This window comes from Haliotis rufescens, unplaced genomic scaffold (assembly GCF_023055435.1).
Source record: "Haliotis rufescens isolate VD_foot unplaced genomic scaffold, xgHalRufe1.0.p SCAF_15, whole genome shotgun sequence".
NCBI classification, from domain to species: Eukaryota; Metazoa; Mollusca; class Gastropoda; order Lepetellida; family Haliotidae; genus Haliotis; species Haliotis rufescens.
The window spans coordinates 25,379,430-25,392,071 of record NW_025963835.1 but is presented as its reverse complement, the minus strand read 5'-3'; the positions used below and the strand labels follow the sequence as shown (position 1 = coordinate 25,392,071).

The 12,642-nt window shown below is 43.8% G+C and overlaps 1 protein-coding gene across 1 annotated transcript in view; it reads left to right on the top strand.

Annotated features, from left to right (window-relative positions):
* LOC124151011 (citron Rho-interacting kinase-like) overlaps positions 1-12,642 on the top strand; it is a 52,202-nt gene that overhangs the window by 31,414 nt on the left and 8,146 nt on the right. Inside the window, exons 25-39 of the mRNA XM_048396359.1 lie at positions 770-841; positions 1,081-1,197; positions 2,114-2,223; positions 2,700-2,783; positions 5,048-5,183; positions 5,301-5,405; positions 5,956-6,096; positions 6,243-6,353; positions 7,179-7,341; positions 7,942-8,247; positions 8,803-8,998; positions 10,279-10,515; positions 10,917-11,022; positions 11,277-11,351; positions 12,390-12,540. Coding sequence (XP_048252316.1) covers positions 770-841; positions 1,081-1,197; positions 2,114-2,223; positions 2,700-2,783; positions 5,048-5,183; positions 5,301-5,405; positions 5,956-6,096; positions 6,243-6,353; positions 7,179-7,341; positions 7,942-8,247; positions 8,803-8,998; positions 10,279-10,515; positions 10,917-11,022; positions 11,277-11,351; positions 12,390-12,540 — 2,110 coding nt within the window. The remainder of the gene's footprint in view (positions 1-769; positions 842-1,080; positions 1,198-2,113; positions 2,224-2,699; positions 2,784-5,047; positions 5,184-5,300; positions 5,406-5,955; positions 6,097-6,242; positions 6,354-7,178; positions 7,342-7,941; positions 8,248-8,802; positions 8,999-10,278; positions 10,516-10,916; positions 11,023-11,276; positions 11,352-12,389; positions 12,541-12,642) is intronic.

Genomic DNA, 12,642 nt, shown 5'->3' with positions numbered 1-12,642 from the left:
AGATCGATAATCACAAACTAAATATCTATAAATTATCAATAAATATTATAGAAGTAACTTCAAGCAATATGCAAGAAAGACCCAAAAGAAATCAACATTTCACACAACTGATGATCAGTGACACATTTATACATGGATTACATTTGTGGACTTAGTGAGATATAGAAAAAACAGTTGTTTTTTGTCTTTAACAATTGACAAGATTGAAAATAACAAGTCTGTTTTGATAAATCTGAACTTTATTTCATCACAATAGTTTATGTATGTTATTATTGATGACAACAATTTCATATCGATAAATGTTAATATTTCTTCCCATCGAGGATAATTCTGATTATTGATTTTTTTGGCCAGCCCTAGTGAGCTATTACTGGAAGATTAATGTTCATTGAATTGTTTTTTTTGGTAACCATATCTTGCACCTATCATTGCTTCCATTCTCCCCTGTTTGTACTTGTTTACAATTTCCTTGAGGATTTGGTGATTCTGTTTTAACCACTTTTTTCTATATCATTTTGTTTACATCTTTTCCAAGATTTGAAAAAATAATGTTTTTATGTGACTGGCAAAATGAAATAATCAGTTCAAATTTTAATAACAAATTAACTACAATTACGAGGACCAAACAAGTAGCATAGAAACATGTTTGCCAGACTGTAACTAAAACATATTTAGCTCAGGCTATATATTTTTCAGAACAAAAAAGGAAACAACATTTACTTCACAACCATGTGATTGTCTATTTGACAACCTGTGATTATTGTTGCAGGCGCATGACGAGAAGGAAGCCCAGCTGAATCTGTTGAAGTCCAAGTTTGAAATGTTCGGCAGACAGAACAAGGTCAACTTTGCATCTTATTGGGGAAATCGGATAATATAGAAGGAAAATTATGCCACATCTATCCGTGTGATCAGTAGATATCCTCCAAACCCAGTAATAACTGTTTTGTGGTCCTCTATGGATCATATATGCTTTAAAGACTATAAACACGATAGAGAATCTTACCCAAATCGCAAGCCTCTGAGGCTTCTTAGACAAATAGCTAGCTCACCCAGTGATTGTGGTGTTCTCATTGTCAGACTCTGGAGGAGAAGCTGGTGAAGATTCAGAAGGAGCGCAGCCTTGACATTCTGGAACTGGCCAAGGTCAAGGCCGAGATCAATGACAAGAACAGGCAGATTGATCTGGAGGTCAAGGTCAGTTTTCATGGACATCAGTTATGATTATTTACAAAAGTGAGGTAATAGGGGGTCAGCTTCCCAGGTAGGGTCAGGTAAAAGGGGTCGGCTACCCAAGTAGGGTCAGGTAATAGGGGTCGGCTACCCAGGTAGGGTCAGGTTATAAGGGGCTGGCTACCCAGGCAGGGTCAGGTAATAGGGGGCTGGGTACCCAGGTAGGGTCAGGTAATAGGGGGCTGGGTACCCAGGCAGGGTCAGGTAATAGGGGGCTGGGTACCCAGGCAGGGTCAGGTAATAGGGGGCAGGGTCAGGTAATACGGGGTTGGCTAACCAGGTAGGGTAAGGTAATAGGGGGCTGGGTACCCAGGTAGGGTCAGGTAATAGGGGTCGGCTACCCAGGTAGGGTCAGGTTATAAGGGGCTGGCTACCCAGGTAGGGTCAGGTTATAAGGGGCTGGCTACCCAGGCAGGGTCAGGTAATAGGGGGCTGGCTACCCAGGCAGGGTCAGGTAATAGGGGGCTGGCTAACCAGGTAGGGTAAGGTAATAGGGTGCTAGGTACCCAGGTAGGGTCAGGTAATAGGGGTCGGCTACCCAGGTAAGATCAGGTTATAAGGGGCTGGCTACCCAGGCACGGTCAGGTAATAGGGGGCTGGGTACCCAGGCAGGGTCAGGTAATAGGGGGCTGGCTAACCAGGTAGGGTAAGGTAATAGGGGGCTGGGTACCCAGGTAGGGTCAGGTAATAGGGGGCTGGGTACCCAGGTAAGGTCAGGTTATAAGGGGCTGGCTACCCAGGCAGGGTCAGGTAATAGGGGGCTGGGTACCGAGGCAGGGTCAGGTACTTGGGTTTTGTACCTAGGTAGTAATTTGAACTAGTCCCAGCCCCAGTAAGTGTCCTAGGTTGTGTGTCAGTGTCTGTGTGTCGCGTGTTACAGAAAGTGGAGAAATTCCGGGGTGTGTGTAAGGAGCTGGAGGAGCAGATGAAGGACCTGGAGGCTCTTGTGGCGGAGTACGAGAAACGGGAAGCCGAGTGGAATAAGATCAGGTAACAAGCCTAGTGTTTATGTTTTTGTTTCAAAGAAAGTGCTTAGTATCCAGCTCCATGATCGTGCCAGTAATTCAGTCTCAGTTGATGTATCATGTTTATTCAGATATTTCTTTTCAATTCTCAAACATTTTAAAACATGTCAAATGTAATCCATGTTTTATAATGTCACAGGGTTATTTTTATGTCAGTTTTAGAAAGGATTGACTTTAGTGATTACTTTTTTTATGAGGTTGGCATTCATACATTTCAGTGCTTTTCTTTTCAAGATGACAATGGGTCACAAATGGTCATACTTAACAATCTGTATCAGTAAAGCCCTTACCAAACTCACCATTCATTCACTTTGCACAGATATTCTGTAATTTTTTGTTGCTTGTATGCTCTTTTCTAATTAGACAAAAGGGAAGAGTGAAGTGTTTTCTTGTGAATTTTTATTGACACAACTGTGAAATACCAATTCATGCTGTGTACAGAAAGACGTACGAGCAGGTGGTCGATGAGCGAGAGGAGGAACTCGAGGGAACAAGTCAGAAGTTGTCCGTCATAGAGCAGGCCAGGTAGGGGATAAATCTGTCATAGAGCAGGCCAGGTAGGGGATAAATCTGTCATAGAGCAGGCCAGGTAGGGGATAAATCTGTCATAGAGCAGGCCAGGTAGGGGATAAGTCTTGTCATAGAGCAGGCCAGGTAGGGGATAAATCTGTCATAGAGCAGGCCAGGTAGGGGATAAATCTGTCATAGAGCAGGCCAGGTAGGGGATAAATCTGTCATAGAGCAGGCCAGGTAGGGGATAAATCTGTCATAGAGCAGGCCAGGTAGGGGATAAATCTGTCATAGAGCAGGCCAGGTAGGGGATAAATCTGTCATAGAGCAGGCCAGGTAGGGGATAAGTCCATCATAGAGCAGGCCAAGTAGGGATAAATCTGTCATAGAGCAGGCCAGGTAGGGGATAAGTCCGTCATAGAGCAGGCCAGGTAGGGGATAAGTCCATCATAGAGCAGGCCAAGTAGGGATAAATCTGTCATAGAGCAGGCCAGGTAGGGGATAAATCTGTCATAGAGCAGGCCAGGTAGGGGATAAGTCCATCATAGAGCAGGCCAAGTAGGGATAAATCTGTCATAGAGCAGGCCAGGTAGGGGATAAGTCCGTCATAGAGCAGGCCAGGTAGGGGATAAGTCCATCATAGAGCAGGCCAGGTAGGGGATAAGTCCGTCATAGAGCAGGCCAGGTAGGGGATAAATCTGTCATAGAGCAGGCCAGGTAGGGGATTAGTCTTGTCATAGAGCAGGCCAGGTAGGGGATAAGTCCATCATAGAGCAGGCCAGGTAGGGGATAAATCTGTCATAGAGCAGGCCAGGTAGGGGATTAGTCTTGTCATAGAGCAGGCCAGGTAGGGGATAAGTCTTGTCATAGAGCAGGCCAGGTAGGGGATTAGTCTTGTCATAGAGCAGGCCAGGTAGGGGATTAGTCTTGCCATAGAGCAGGCCAGGTAGGGGATTAGTCTTGTCATAGAGCAGGCCAGGTAGGGGATAAGTCCGTCATAGAGCAGGCCAGGTAGGGGATTAGTCTTGTCATAGAGCAGGCCAGGTAGGGGATAAGTCCATCATAGAGCAGGCCAGGTAGGGGATAAATCTGTCATAGAGCAGGCCAGGTAGGGGATTAGTCTTGTCATAGAGCAGGCCAGGTAGGGGATAAGTCTTGTCATAGAGCAGGCCAGGTAGGGGATAAGTCCGTCATAGAGCAGGCCAGGTAGGGGATAAATCTGTCATAGAGCAGGCCAGGTAGGGGATTAGTCTTGTCATCTTGTCATAGAGCAGGCCAGGTAGGGGATAAGTCCATCATAGAGCAGGCCAGGTAGGGGATAAATCTGTCATAGAGCAGGCCAGGTAGGGGATTAGTCTTGTCATAGAGCAGGCCAGGTAGGGGATAAGTCTTGTCATAGAGCAGGCCAGGTAGGGGATAAGTCTTGTCATAGAGCAGGCCAGGTAGGGGATAAGTCCGTCATAGAGCAGGCCAGGTAGGGGATAAATCTGTCATAGAGCAGGCCAGGTAGGGGATTAGTCTTGTCATCTTGTCATAGAGCAGGCCAGGTAGGGGATAAGTCCGTCATAGAGCAGGCCAGGTAGGGGATAAGTCTTGTCATAGAGCAGGCCAGGTAGGGGATAAGTCCGTCATAGAGCAGGCCAGGTAGGGGATAAGTCTTGTCATAGAGCAGGCCAGGTAGGGGATAAGTCCATCATAGAGCAGGCCAGGTAGGGGATAAATCTGTCATAGAGCAGGTCAGGTAGGGGATTAGTCTTGTCATAGAGCAGGCCAGGTAGGGGATAAGTCTTGTCATAGAGCAGGCCAGGTAGGGGATTAGTCTTGTCATAGAGCAGGCCAGGTAGGGGATAAGTCTTGTCATAGAACAGGCCAGGTAGGGGATTAGTCTTGTCATAGAGCAGGCCAGGTAGGGGATTAGTCTTGTCATAGAGCAGGCCAGGTAGGGGATTAGTCTTGTCATAGAGCAGGCCAGGTAGGGGATTAGTCTTGTCATAGAGCAGGCCAGGTAGGGGATAAGTCCGTCATAGAGCAGGCCAGGTAGGGGATAAGTCTGTCACAGAGCAGGCCAGGTATTGGATAAGTCTGTCAGGGCGGACCAGACAGGGGATAAGTCCGTTATAGATCAGGCCAGGTAGGGCATAAGTCTGTCATAGTGTAGGCCAGGGGATATTGAAAGTGTTTATGGTTATTCAATTTCTCTCACAGATTTTGTTTGTTTGAACAATACAGCTTTATTACTAACCAATCAGATGGTCATCTTGTTTTATCTATATCCCCAGATCTGCCAATGACCAGCGCTTGACAAACCTGAAGCAGCAGCTCAAGTCTGCCAAGGCCGCCCACAAGAGTGAAGTCGAGGCCTTGAACCACAAGCTGTGGGAAGAGAGAGGCAAGACACACAAGTTCGACAACAAGGTGAGTCTGGGGAATGTTTTGCCAGCTGCTGCATTGACTGTTCGGCCTGTTCTGTCCACTGAGGCCAAGTACCAAGTCCAGGATTTGTAAGGAATAAGACTCCCTCTGCTGTTTCAGATGTCGGATCTGGTAGAAAAGTGTGAGAAGAGTGAGCAGATCCTGAGCCACCAGAAGCAGATCCTGGATGCCCAGGACACCGACAAGATCAAGCTGAAGGAAGAGGTACGACCACAGACTGACCAGGGCAACCTCATTGCTGGATGAATAGCGTTTCATTTCTTAGATGTGACAGGATCTGCTGATTATGGTGTTTAGTTCCGGATATTCACAACTTATGATCCATTGTCTGTTACCTGTGCCACGCAAAAGTTGTTTTTGGGAGTTTCTCCCACATTTAGCTGACACTCAGTGGTATAAACGAAATATTGTTCCAAGTGGCATCAAACCCAACTCACTCATGTTTTCCATCAGTCATCCACCCCATGACGATTCGGGTTAGAGCCCATGCTTGTCGTAACAGGCGACTATGCTTGTCGTAACAGGCGCCTAACAGGATCGGGTAGTCAGACTCGCTGACTTGGTTGATGTATGTCATCGTATCTCAATTGCATGGATTAATGCACATGATGTCAATCACTAGATTATCTGCTATAGATTATTTACAGACTGCCATCATATAGCTGGAATAATGAATGCAGCTGGAATAATGCTACAAACTACAAACTACAAACAAACAAACAATAAGACACCCACTTTGTGCTGCTGTGTTCAGATCTCCAAGATCCTGACCGAGAACCAGGAACTGAGAGGGCACAACCTGAAGCTGAGGAAGAACCTTGATGAAGCCATGGACAAGTTCGAGCTCATCTTCGGGGAGAAGATTGATCTCGAAAACTTTACTGAAGCTATGCAGGTAGGACATCAAATCTTTTCCCGTTTCTTGATATTGTCCTTAAACATAGGTCAAACTAAACATATTATTTGACTTTGCTTTAATCATTGTCATATCAATGTCAATCATCAATGTGGTTTTACTCTAAGATACATGTTTGTTGCCAGGGCCTCCACTTCTTGGAGAAATACAAATTTGAGAGTACCATCGGCCAGCAGATGAAACTGATAGACTATCTACAGGAGCTTTGGCATGATAGTATGTCCAAGAAGAAGAGGGTACGTCCAGCGTGACAAACAATAGTTTGATGCGGAAGCAGTCAACCTTTCTGAGAATACACATCTATATGGAGGGCACAGGGTCCCACTCGTCTAATGCAGCACCAGTGATGGATATGAACCCTGGTTGACCCTGAATATGTTTCTAGGTTTATCAATACCATACCGGTGCTCGTTGGTTTCACCAAAGTGTTAATTATTTAAGATCTGCATTACTTCAGGCTTTCTTCCCACATGAAGCAGATATGCCATGGTTTAATTAAATACTGTTCAAAGCGGTGTTGAAACAAACTCTATCACTCACAATATCTGACACCCAGAACAACCCACAATAAGGTCCCCTGATAGAACTAGCTGAGATGCAAGGAACTGTAAATAGCTAGAATTCAGTCATTACCCAATTATTGATTTGTGAACAGAGGCTCTTTTAAACAAAACCATTCTCCTATGTTAACACTGAGCAGTGTTGCCTTGTCTTACCTGGGCCCACTTGCACAAAGTGATCTTAGCACTACAACAATTGTAAGCCTATGTTAAAGTATGGGAGTTACGATCATCTTAGCGCTAAGATCGCTTTGTGCAAGTGGGCCCTGGTGTCTAGGATCAAGCTAACCATCAACTCAGATCAACTGTCATACTGTGGCTCATTGGTCAGGGGCCCGTTCCACAAAGTGATCTTAGTGCTATGATTGTGGTAAGCCTGTGTTATAGTATGGGAGTTACAATCATCTTAGCGCTAAGATCGCTCTGTGGAACGGGGCCCTGGTGTTTGGTCAACACAGCTGTAATTTGAACTTGTTACTCATTACTGCATGTTGCTTTCAGCCTGGTAAGATATTTGGCAGCATGAGAGGCAAGGAGGCACCAACTGTTGTTCCGCAATGGAAGGAGTTTCAGGCCAGTCTGGAGTCTGAGAGGAAGAAGAACTGCAAACTCCAGGAGCAGCTGGACCGACTCCGCCAGGAGAACTACCAGCTGTCCAATGACCGTGAGTAGGACTGTGGTTCTGTCAGATGCATGTAGAGTAGGACGGAGTTGTAGCCAAACAAAAAATACTGGATTTTCACCCCATTCGGTAATCATGTGACTAGGAAACACTAAGGTCAAAATGGCTATTGTCAAACTCGGTACATATACATGTAGTCAAATACTGTTGTGTTGAAGTTGAAGGGACCCACGTAAATACTTTGCGTTATCCGCGGTGCTACACAACCAAAAATGATGAGTAATGAAAGAATGTGTAGGCACCAAGACAACTGTACGTTAGACACATCAAAGTTCGACACAACTGTATATAGATGTATCTAGATGCTTATATGTAACCACAGTTCCTTATAGCATGGTTACATCTCGGCAAGTATAATAGGTCTGCATCCACCTGGCGTCTCACAGAATGGTATTCAAAGTGGTGAGCAGGCAGGTTGGAAAAAACCCTCGAAAAAAACTAAAAAATGCATGAAATTTATGAATTTGATAATGCTATTTTGTATCATCCTTTAAAAGTGTTATATAAAGATTCTAGTTTTTAAAGAAAACAGGTAATTCAAAATTCCATATTCTACAAAAGGTTGCATGTTGTTTGCTCTAGTGTTGAAGCTGAAGGGTCCCCTCCGAGAGAAACTCATCCTTGATGGTACCAGTACTCTGACCCCCAAGGTGAAGGCTGCTGTAGCGGCCCTCGCACAATCTCCGTCCAGTCAGCCCGATCCTGGCACCCTGATGCCAGACGTTGCCTCATACATCGTAGGGCCTCCATCGACACCACAGCCGAAACAGCAGCGCATGCATCACAACATCCCCCACCGGTTTGTCACCGGCCTCAACACCCGAGCCACTAAATGTGCTGTGTGCCTGGGCAGCGTCCACTTCGTCAAACAGGCCGCAAAATGTCAAGGTGAGTGAGAAGTGCATGTTGAGCCAGGTTATTAAGATGCTTGTGAAACTGAGTGAGTGATGTTGAACAGTCAAACATCAACTATTGCTGTCTCTGTGTTCACGTGTGAGGCTAGACCATTTGTTTTACTGTTAAGGGTGGTAGGGTAGCCTAGTGGTTGAAGCGTTAGCTTGTCACGCCTAAGACCAGTCAATGGGTGCAATGTGGGAAACCCTTTTCTGGTGTCCCCTGCCCTGATATTGCTGGAATATTGCTAAAAGCCGTGTAAAATCATATTTTTTCACTAATCCACTCACAGTTTTACTGTTTTCAAAATTTTAATCGAAAAATATATTGTTTGTAGGTTTGTTTGAATTTTTTTTCTACAACCTTTTGGGGATATTAACCTCAAATCAAGCCTAACATGAAAAACAGTCATCATATTTTGAGATTTTGTAAACGTCAGTTGCTTTGACCAACGTATGATTAAAAAAATTATTTAAAAATTGAGATACAGTTATATGTTTCAACCCAAAATGTTTTTGTAACAGAATTAATATCCTGTGTATTTTTCAGAATGTCATATCGTGTGCCACCCCCGATGTGTGACGTCAGTCCCTGCGTCATGCGGCCTGCCCACAGAGTATGTGAGTCACTACACGGGAATGATGGCGAGAGTCAACACCGACCAGCCTCTGTACTATGGGGAGGAGGAGGAGGAGAAAGACCTGAGCAACGCTATACGCATGGAGGGATGGCTGAAATTGCCGCGGTATGTCCACAGTGACTCCCGAGGGACTGCATTCATTTCACACATTAAGATTCATTGTTATATTGAGGTGTACTACAATCTAATAAAATCAGGGGCGGTCAGGTAGCCTAATGGTTAAAATGAAGATCCAGGTTTGATTCCCGACATGGGTACAATGTGTGAATTTTTGGTGTCCCCAGCCTTGATATTGCTGGAATATCACTAAAAGCAGCATAAAACCAAACTCGGTCACTCACTAACTAAAGTCAGATCTTCGTTCTCACTACTGCTAAACAAAGATCTGAGGACATCCTAAAACAGATCACGTCTGAACGACCTTTCATCCGACCAATCAGAGCGTCGCTTACCAGATCAGGAAAGTGACAGTTGGAATGTTTTGCTAATCATGGAACCTCAAAAACGTTAAACACAGGATATTCAAAATGAAATTTAGGGGCTGTACGATTCCGTCAAAACCTCATCAACCGTTCCCTTCAATTGGATAAACATTTGAACAGAAGAGACTTGCATCGCCCGCATACTGCCATACAATCGCATCTATTTGACATTCCAGAATGTTCTTTTGATCAGTGTTCAAATTTTGATTCGAGAACTTTGCCAAAATATTTTTCAAATTGTAGTCAGGAATGGAAGTCGCCAGTTTGAAACTAGTGCCATATAGCTCGAGAAAGCTTCTTTCTGATTGGCTAATGTTGACTTCTTCTTAGTAATTTCACTTGTATGTCCAAGTTCGAGAAAGGTCATTCTGACGTGACCTTTATTGGGATGTCCTCAGATCTTTGTGTAGCAGTAGCAACCACTAAGATCTGATTTTACTGAGATTGTGATTTACTTTTGATCATTATTTAAAATATTGAATGTGTTCTGCACATGAATTCAAATGGGCAAATGTCCCTTACAAAATTGTTTATGTGAGAACTGATCAAACTGAGCATCTGGGACTAGGACATAGCTGATTTTGTGTCATTGCACCCCGAGACTATGGATTGTTGCTGAAACTATAACAGGCTTTTCTAGCACAGATTTGAGCATTTACAGACTGGTGTGATTTAACTGGAATATTGGTGTCTGCAACATATAAACTTCCTCATAAAGGATGGAGACTGAGACAACTGATGAGAATTACTGTGAGCCGATTACAGTTCACAAATCATATAACCTTGAAGTAGTACTGACATTATAGAAATACATTGTTGAAAAGATAGAAATGTTGCGGATTGCATTAGGTGTTTGTCCTCATATAATTGGTTGTGAAAGTCTCCTCACTCTACACATACCAGAACTGGCAAGTCAAGTTGGGAGAAGCGCTATGTGACACTGGATGGCACCTGGCTGATGGTGTACAATCAACAGAATGATGGCAACCCTATAGACACCCTGGAGCTGAACCCTGGCGACGCCGAAGTCAGCGTCCACAGCGCTGTCACGTCGGCAGAACTGTCCAACACCGCCTCTAGTGACCTCGCCTATGTCCTCCGGATAGATCAAGATCCAATCACTACCTGCTGGCCAGGGAGGTAAGAAGGGAGATAACCCACACAAACATTTAATATTCTGAGGGGGGTATTATTTTTCTGGTTGGAGACATTTTTTCAGTCACTGCCTAAAGAAATCGAAAGAAATCAGAACTTCCGCCATGTCTAGCAAACAAATTTCTATTTTGTTTTTGTAAATCCTGAGGCTAAACCCCAGATTATCAAATTGTCAGTCCCTTAGATAATGCCAACTCTCTGTCTTGAATGTTGTTCTTAATCCATGCTCCGAAATGATTATTTGATTTCTTAAAAAAATTTGCTCAAAGATCACAACAGATGCAGATAGTACCTTGGTTTAACAGGCAGATAGGAACTGTGTTGTCACGCGTGTGTTGGCCATCTTAGTATCCTTCTGTCTACTATGGTTGTTTTTCATCTGGCAGAGTGATGTACCTGATGGCGTTGACTTTTGCGGAGAAGCAGAAGTGGGTGGCGTCTCTTGAAGCAGCTGTCAAGTGTGCCACGAAGGGCGAGGCTTTCAGGAAGAGTGTAAGGCATTTACACTCAACCATATTGATAACTAAACCAAAGATGTAAATTAAGTTGCATTCTTGATAACTGGTCTCTCTTAAACTCAACACTATGTACTACATACTAGAGGGAGGTATGCTCAAAGCGTATGAGATTAACCCAGTCAACAGATCAGTGCACATTCTCAGACCTGGGAAAACAAAATCATAACAACTGTTGGATGATGATGATGATGATGATGATGATGATGATGATGATTTATCTTTGTGCAGAGAATCCAGATGAACACGGTTGTGACATTTTCTGAAAGGAAGGAAGTCAACAGTACCCTTGTTCTCTCCAAGCAGGTGGGTCTCTTTTCTATTTTCCACTCTGTCATTTCCACATGCTACATTCAAAACAAAGAGGTAATCATTCTATATGCAGATGAATGATAGAACTGAGATATAAGATTCCAAACCGTGACCCCCATCTTATCTATACATAGTCATAAAAGAACATTGCATCAACAGATATTTTTTCTATTGTATACTGAACAAAAAAAGTAAAGGATTATGAATATTTATGGGGATAATTTTTAAAAGTGAAGGCTGAGCACAGAATTTCCTAAAAACATCCCTCAAAATATTCATGATCACTAACTCTTTTTTATCAGTATGATATTAATCATAAGTGTAATATTCTTCTGTCACAATGATTTTTTAGATGAGCCAAACATATTCATCTCCCTGATAATATCACATCACCTGACATGCCCATGGAAAACATTATTTTGTGGGGGGAGGATGCTCGATTTTAATGCCAATAATAGAAGGCCAGCTTGCTGTTCCTGTTTCTGTTAACTGGTGGGAAGCCTGTGTTGTACATCTGGATTATAAAGAGCATTTTGTCGCCTTTCCATTATTATAAATACCAGGACCCATTTGCCACCAAACATAGGGAGTGATGTCACCATCTTCATCTGTCTTATCGCTAACTTAGATCAGGGTTTCTCTCACTCATGACTGTAATTTGTTGGGTGTCATGATAAAATCAGCTCAAAACGAAACTATGGCAGCAAATGGACCTAGGATATTTATCATCCAAAACTGTCTTTCCCAGGATGTATCACTTGGGTGAGATCAAACAATATAAGAAATACTGCTACAATAAAATTGTATCACAGAGCTTTGCAGACCATTGTGATGTCATCGGTTGCCATGACAAATGACATCACTAACCTCTGTGCCCCTGAAGCTGGTTAGCTGAACTTTATAAACTCAGACACCTGTTATTGCTCTTCATACGATGAAAATGTTCGAAGACTGATTTTAGATGATAACTATAATCTCACCCTTGTGTTTTTATATCAGTGGAAATAATATACACTATTATTGCTGTGTCAGCTGGTCCTGCTGGGAGCGGAGGAGGGACTGTTTGCCATGAACCCCCAGAGTCCCATGACCAGTGACAAGATCCTCATTCCCCTCACGGGGATCTCCAACATTCACCAGATGACCCTCGCCGCCGGCCTCGGCATGATCATCATGATCGTAGGTCAGTACTGCTCCGACTGCTGTGCACGACACAACTGATGTGGGAGAACGTGTGTTATTATACAGATCTGTGTCCACTTGCACAAAGTGATCGTAGTGCTAC